Raw genomic sequence first — 8,438 nt, 5'->3', positions numbered from 1 at the left:
GATGGAGTCAGGGTAGGGCACAAACAGGAGAGTTGATGGGAAGTCTGTATAAGAAGAACCTATAATACGAGATCCAGTCCTTTTTGCCACACAACTATACTATTATCCCTCTCCCAGGTACGAAAAGATTGGATTTGGAAAGATGAGACTGTGTCTCTGTAGCAGGGACACCAGTTCACTTAAGGGAAATGGATCTAAACTCAACAGAGAGAAATTTAGTGAACATTGGGTGACTATATGTTACAAGCCAGCCCTCTTCTTTCACTGAACTCCCAGAAATCTCGCAGTCAGATACAGAGACTGGAGCTAGTGTTTCCAGAAGAAAATTAGTAGCCTATGAGCATGTAATACCTATAAATACATTGAGATTAAAACTCAATCATCAAATCCCAAACTGTCATAATTGAAGCCTGCAATTGACAAGTTCTGCCCAACCACTTAGAGTTTATTAACTTTGAAAAAAAAGTTTTATTTTTTAATGCTTCACTTTTAATTATGAGCAGAAAATATTGGATGACCTATCATTTGAGGAACATGAAAACTAGAAAAACTGGAAACCAAAACAAACAACATTTAAAAGATAATTTGCAGGAGGTAGAGGAGGAAACTTAAGAAAAAACTCAAAAATAAAAAAGTAACAAAATATACTGTTATGAAAAGAACATGTAAAGAACGAAGATTATCAGCTTGCAGAAAGAGAAAATAAAAACAAATAAAACAAAAAAGAAGTCAGGTGATATGCAAGTGATCATAAATGAAAATAGCTTCTGCTTTGTATAACATAATAGCAGCAATGAATTTTAAAAACAGTAAAGCAATGCCTTAAAAACTCTGAAGATAAATCCCAATAAAATTCATACCCAGCTCACTTATTAAATAAGACTGATATTTCAGAATTCAAGATATCAAATATACTTCGTCCCTGTACCTTTTGTTATCAAACTTTTGGAAGATATTCTCTGTTACAATGAAGGAGTAGAACAATACAGGAGAAAATGTAATATTCAGGCAAGAAGAGATTTGGCTCAAAATAAAGAGAAAATTTCTAGGAAGATGGTGAAAGTGTCCCAGGATGAAAGCTGTTCACAGGTTTGGAAAGAAATCATTCATATTGGAACCAGTCAGAAGTTTCTAGTAGAAGATTCTTTAAAAAGATCGACTTGGTAAAATACCTGATGTATTTAAAATATATTGAGATAAAATGTGAATAATTTGAGAAGATTTTGATATTGAATTAGTGATAAGCACATAGAAACATAAACAAAGACCAAAATAGTTATAAATCCTAGGGAAGATTTTTTAAGTAGTGGAGAAATTACAAGGGTCACTTAGAATAGCACTTAGTACTCTAGTCAAAATATGCCATAAAGATATGAGGAAAATAGATGAGTAGAAGTAAGAATTGGTGGCGGCGGGCGGGGGGCGGTACAGAAAGCTAAATTCTCACCTTCCATAGAGAAAGTCAGGAGAAAATGCCTAACATAGAAAACTCAGGAAGTTACAATGTAAGCATCGTTTGTAGTGACATGGAGATTTACACCAAAAGAATAACGAAATGTTTTGAAAGTGGTTGCCAATGGGGAATAAGTTTGGAAGTAGGTGGAAAGAGAGAGAGGCAGGAAATTGCAGTGTTTGATTATATAACTTATACACACACACACACACACACACACACACACACACAGAGTTGAATCTTGAACAACATGGGTTTGAAATGCATGGATCCACTTGTATTCAAATTTTCTTCCATCTCTTTCACCCCTGAGATAGCAAGACCAACCTCTCCTCTTCCTCCTCCTTCTCAGCCTCCTCAACCTGAAGACAAGAAAGATGAAGAACTTTGTGATGATTCACTTCTATTTAATAAATAGTAAATATATTTTCTCTTTTTTTGATTATTTAAATAACATTTTTCTTTCTCTAGCTTACTTTATTATAAGAATACAATATATTATATATGACATACAAAATACATGTTAATCAACTATGCTATTAACAAGGCTTCTGGTCAACAGCAGGCTATTAGTTAAGTTTTTAGAGAGTCAAAAGTTATACACAGATTTTTCACTCACAGGAGGTCAGTGCCCCAACCCTTGCAATGGTCAAGGGTCAACTATATGTGTATATTTTATATATATAATGTGTGTGTATGTATATGAATACGCTTATACAGGTTGAGTATCTCTTATCCGAAATGCTTGAGACCAGAAGTGTTTGGATTTCAATGATTTTTGAAATTTGAAAAATTTGCACATACATAATGTGATATCTCAGGAATGAGACCCAAGTCTAAACACAGAATTCATTATTTTTTAAATATTTCTTGCAACTCAAGAGACATAGATTTAGGTTGCCCTGAATATACATTTCCAAAATTTATCTATGTTTCATGTCCACTTTATACATATAGCCTGAAGTTAGTTTCATATAATATTTTTAATAATTTTGTGCATGAAATAAAGTTTTGACTGTGGTTTGTCTACAACTCATCAGATAAGGTCAGGTGTGAAATTGTTCACTTGTTACATCATGTTTGTGCTCAAAAGATTTGGGATTTGGGGGTAGTTCAGATTTCAGATTTGCGGAATAGAGATGCTCAAGCTGTATATAAACGTACATATCTATGCATATGTGTGTGCATATATACACACATATATCTTTATTTGTATATAGATATGTATCTACTTGTGTATATGCATAAATATATATATATAGTGTATACAAACACAAAACAGAGATAAGCATTTTTTTTAATTGTTTACTCATGAATGGTGAGAATCTAGACCAGAACCCAGCACAAAGTAGGAACTTAAAAAATATTGACGGGAAGAAAACAATAGCAATTAGCAAAACAAAGTTACCTTCATAGAGATAACCACAAAAATAACAAAAAATATTTAAAATTTCAAAGTCATCTGAAAATAACAAAGATCTCTCTCAGGTCAAAAATAGAGCAGGAATAAAACATTAATCAAAACATAACTGAATACTTAAATTTTATGTGTATATTTATATAATATACACCCTAACCATATGTCTTCTACCTGTATCTGAGCTGTCTTGATTGTTTTAATAATTTGGTAGTTTTCTTCTTTAGTTTCAAAAATGTCAGTGTCTGTCACAGAAAGTGAAACTATAAAAATGATATTTCTCAAGGATAGTGGAAGGTAAAGAAGAGGCAGAACATTGAAAACTAGAACAAATGTTCTCTGTGGCTAATTCCCCCTGCCATTCTTTAGTACAGGGAGTAGTCCATCTAGCGAAAATGGAGTTTAAGACTGTGAGGGTTTGGATTTTCCACTACTCTTACCAGGGATAGCAGGATTTTAAAAAAATCTAAATCCCTGAATTTCTTAAGAACTTAACGTCAAATATTTTAATACCATGGGATAGTAGCTCATTTTCACAAAATATCAAATTATGTGGCAACAAAGAGTTAAATGCTCCCATAGGAGCATAATGCTGGCATTTAACAATGTATTTCTTACTATTACTTATTACTTCTTGGCTATTACTTATTAGAAAAAAACCTGTACTAAAATTAATATGAATCTTTAAATACATAAACACAAAAGATATATTTTTCAAAATTACCAGGGAACGTGTTTTCTAGTGATATTTACTAACTTTACAATTTCAGTAATAATGTTATTCATGGTTTTTGCTTTTATTTTTTCATCCCCATGTGATTACTTTTCTCACAAGTGGTAGAGACCAAGGAGAGCAAAGAGGCATGAAATTGAAAACAAAGTTAATTTAAGATCTCATTCCTTTTCTGTCTCATCTTAGGTACTCCCTTTCTACTCTCCTAAAAATGATAACTCCACATGAACATACTTTCTCAACTAATCAGTGTAGTTTTCTGGAAAAAAAAAAAAGTTTCAGGCACAGTTTAATTGATGTTTGGTTTCAGAATGTACTATTATTATTTGAATATGCCATAAAAATATCTTCACTGGGGGAGAAAATACATGAATTACGTAATATTGGTCATTGTAATGAGAAATATATTCATCATCTCCCTTCTTTGAGACCTAATTTCTATACTAAAAGTTAGAGTGCTGAACTACCAAATGACCTGTACAGACCTTTCTACCTTTCTAGCTCTAAACTTTTTGAGTCCGTATAGTTCAATTTCAGTGACTAACTGAATAATGAATTGAATTTTTTTTGGATTTATGATTTGACCTTCACAAATCCTACCCTTCCATAAAAGAAATCTGTTGATGCCTTAGGAGGTATTACAGATTAAAGGAAGCCCTTTCCAAACTATCTCCTTCACATACTCTGTGGTGATAAATGACATTATCTAAGGTTAAATCCTTGGTGTACAGCATTCATCCCTTCTATGCTATTTTCAAATGCAAATAGCTGAGCCAGTCATTGTGCTGTATCTCTAGAACTCTGTTAAGATTGAAAAGATTAGATCACCCTCTTCACCAGAAAGAAGGACAGACAAAACACAGGATAGAAAGATTTGGGTGGAGATGGGTAAAGAAGACAAAAAGGGTGGCTTCACTGATAGGTGTCTTATATTTTCCATTTTTTCCGAAGCTATCTGTACTGGTAATAAAAATATTCCTGGTTTCCAATTATATTCCATTTGCAAAACTCCTAAAACATGTTTTTAAACAATAGTTCAGCTACATGAACTCAGCATATTGAATAAGGAGGGCAGACCTGGCATTGACTAAAGATTTTGCCTGCATACCACCAAGCATCTCTGTTTCCACATGTTCAAAGGTTTGCTAGTCATGGAAAAATAAAAACATCAGCAACAACACAACACACTTTACTAGTACATTACAGTATGTAAAGTGCTATCCTCTTTATATTCTCTCTCATTCCAGCCTCACAATAATTCTGTGAAGTAGATACATTACCTTTTTTTAAAAAAAAAAGAAAAAAAGAAAAAAAAGAGAGAGAAGGCAACTGGGGCTTATAAAAAATAAAGTAACATGCCCAAGGGGTAAAGTCAAAATTTGAAACAAAATGAAACACAAGACTGTATCCATTGTTACTTATCTCAAAGGACAGGAATGTCATGCTAAAACTACAGAGAGAATAAAGGAAAATATGGGATGAAAAACTAAATGAATGACAGGAAGTGGGGAAAAGAGGTGGCAGACACTCTAGTAGTAGGGAGAGCCGAGAGACAGGAAAGCGATATGTAGAAAAGATGAGGGTGCCAGTCACCATGACATGCTGACTATTCTGGTTCTCAATTTTTCTCCCTGCTTAGTTTTAAACTATGTAAATAAACTTTAAACCACATGCTGCCTGTGCATGATTAGTTCAATTTCAGAGGAATAGATTCCTGGCTCTGCAGTGTGATTCTCATGACACCAGGAAGCCCTGTGTGAACCTTATCTGGACTCCTTGCAAACCATCTCTCATATGGATTCACTCTCTTTCCCCAACTATGGACAACTGCACAAAATTACATCATTAGACCTTCAGCTTCGCATGTTGGTGCCTAAAAAAAAAGTCAAATCCTCTAGTAAAGGGAAGTTGGTTTACAATTTTTCTCTTGATTCATAACATGGCATGATGAAGATTCTGAGACCAGAACCTGATTAAAGGGAGAAATGCATTGCATACCAGAAAGAGGCAAAATGGTGGTTTCACAGTGCACAGCTGGGAAACACAAGACAGGTCCTTGGTCCTGCACATACATAAATAGAAATTAAACACTGGCCAGTTCTTACTTTTTCAATTAAAATTTATTTTCTAATCTAAAGATTTCAATACAAACGTAAACAAAGTTTCTTCTATTGCAAAGATTTCCATGTCAGTCACATGCAAATACTAGTTGTGTTTATGCAAAACAGTTTAACTGAAACATGGATCCTCAACAAATCTGCAAGTATGAATATATAAAAAAGTAGAAGAAAACTTCTTTTACATAGACTTCAATGAAATTACAATATTAAGCAGGCTGCAGCAAGAGTCCATTAAAGATTTAGTTACCTTCTGTAGTGAACATTAAGAAGCTATTACTCAAGCTCTATTTAAACTGTTAAAAGGAATTAAAATGTATAAGAAAGACCATTACATATCATGAGCTAATTTTCTAACGTAAGCTTAGCAGCTGATAGATTGTTTAAGCCTCTCCAAGGTTTTAGTTTCATACTCAATAATTCAGGGATGGGAGCAGGGTTATGTTGATTCATAATTTGCTCCCTTCCATCTCCCAGTGGAATGATGTTGTGATGGAGAATCAGCCTTCATTTCCCATACCATATCTAAAGCTTTGCTCTCCAAGTTAAACTCAGGAATTATCAGCAAGAAAGTGATGTTGTGTTCCCCCAGGGCCACAGTTCACTAACTGTTCTCTGATTCCCAGTTCAGTACTGTTTACACTATGCCATGTAGCCTCTCTCTGCTTCAAAATTATTTCCAAGGACAGAGAAGTTAATTTTCTTATGTAAGTTTAGAAAATTTGCCCCCTCCTTCCTGAAAATATATGAATTTTAGGAGTGCGGCATTCTTTTCTTTTTGAAGACTTGCTTTAACAAGTTTCTGATATCTACTTTTATCATCTTGAATATTCCTTCTGTTTGGCAGAAGAAAAATGCTCTTTCTTCCTTGTTAATGTATTCTCATCTTTTTTTAAAATTAAAAACTCATCAAGGAACAGCGAGGAGAAGAACAAAAGGGAATAAAATTACTAGAACTGTTAAATAACTCTAAAATCAAAGTGTATAAAATAAATATGGGGAATATTACTTAGGGAAAAAAATGTTCCTAGATGTGTCTTCTGTGTTTTTACTCATAAGAATTTCTCTCACATTCTCAAGCAGTCAAAAATCATTTATTAAATATAATCTTTTATGTGATCAGCATTTTTCTACTCAGAGGGGAACTAATAACATGAACCTTATGGACTTTAATGTATCAAAAGTATAGACTTTAAATGTTTTTCAACTATAGAAAGGCTTCTGCCGTTAGGGAACTTTAAGTCTCATTCAATAGATAAAACACAAAAAGCAAATAAATATAATTACATTTCAATAATAAGGAAAAACATATTAGATATAATGGAGATCTTACTGCCCAGCAACATTCTCAATTCATTTTATTAAACAGCATCTTGAATTCCCCTTGGAAAATGTCTCCACACTCAGTCATATGAAGTCAGCCTCACCCTCAGGTCAAGGACTAGGTTAGGACAGCTAAGCCCAAGCAGCGTCTTCTATCATTCTAATGACATCTTTGGCTTTCAGAGTGTGGATCATGAGATACTATAAACTTTTAAGAGAGCCACATTGATACTCACATCCGGTGATACTCATTGTGATACCTCTATAGTACACTACAAACGACATTGGATTGAGTGATGTTCCAAATGATATCATATGTTTATGAAGCTGGTTTTTCAGTTATTATCATGATAAAAACAACAAATGCTGCATGAAAAAATTAATATGGGATGAGAAATAAGAGTGGAAGTGTCTAATCTGATTCTAACATTTGAGAAATTTTGCTGTAGCCCACACATCCCATTACTAGGTAATTATGTTTATTTAAAAATAAAAGTGCTTTTAAAAATATATATGTGTATTATATATTCAAGCAGCTACTATGTTGTTAGGGTATGAATACTTATCAAGTTGTTTGGACCTAATTACTTAATAAACAGAACTGTTGTGTATTTATTTTGACCTAGGATATCATGAAAAAGACTATTGAGACACCAGATTGCTGTGAACAGAGAAGGTTTAGGATTCCATGGACTGCAGCAATAGATTCAGTATTGGGCACAGGATGCAAATCCAGGCAATGAGAGGACTAGGACTTCTATTCAACTGTTGTAGAGAGAAGACCTTTTTCCTCTGGCAGCAATTTTGACATCATGAGGTGGTGTCTGAATCTGCACAGGTCTACAATGTAGATGAACCTTCAATGGATAGAGAGGAAGAAAGAGAGAAAAATTAGGTCTTGATCACATTTGAGCAACAAACAAGACATATCTGAATTTAGTTTTGTTTCTGGACTTTTAAGCCATATCAGCCAATCGATTTTCTTCAATGGCCTAGCCAGTTTGAGAGGGTTTCCTGTCACTTGTAATTAAAATAAAGTGTTACACTAAAAGAAAAAAGTCCACAAATCCTTTTTGATTTTTTTTTTGTTTTTTACTTAATATAAAAATTCACATATAGAGGAATTATTTTTTAAAGCAAGATGATGAAGGACAATGGAGATGGCCCTGGATATTCACTTTCCTCTCCAGTTTGGCAGCCTGGCAAAGGGTGAGACTGAATGAGTCTGTGGGACAAAGCCATTGGCTAATGTTCACATCCCTGACATACAAGATGTTCCCAGGGCGTTTGTACACACTCCCTACCATGGTTCCTGTGTCCCCAGATCATTTGAAATAAGTCTTGTTACTTAGAGAAGCTAAGTGTTACGTAGCCACTCTTAAGTTGATGTATAAA

General features: G+C 33.9%; 1 protein-coding gene across 2 annotated transcripts in view; it reads left to right on the top strand.

Annotated features, from left to right (window-relative positions):
- Window positions 1-8,090, top strand: part of RIT2 (Ras like without CAAX 2) — a 254,480-nt gene extending 246,390 nt beyond the window's left edge. Inside the window, exon 5 of one of the 2 annotated variants that reach the window (XM_063717002.1) lies at window positions 7,670-8,090. In XM_063717002.1, the coding sequence (XP_063573072.1) occupies window positions 7,670-7,786 (117 nt within the window). In that variant the 3' untranslated portion in view covers window positions 7,787-8,090. The remainder of the gene's footprint in view (window positions 1-7,669) is intronic. The other variant, XM_063717003.1, reaches the window with a different exon arrangement.
- The last annotated feature ends 348 nt before the right edge of the window (window positions 8,091-8,438 follow it).

Source organism: Pongo abelii, chromosome 17, assembly GCF_028885655.2.
Source record: "Pongo abelii isolate AG06213 chromosome 17, NHGRI_mPonAbe1-v2.0_pri, whole genome shotgun sequence".
In the NCBI taxonomy this organism is placed as follows: domain Eukaryota; kingdom Metazoa; phylum Chordata; class Mammalia; order Primates; family Hominidae; genus Pongo; species Pongo abelii.
This window is presented reverse-complemented; position numbering and strand designations above follow the sequence as displayed.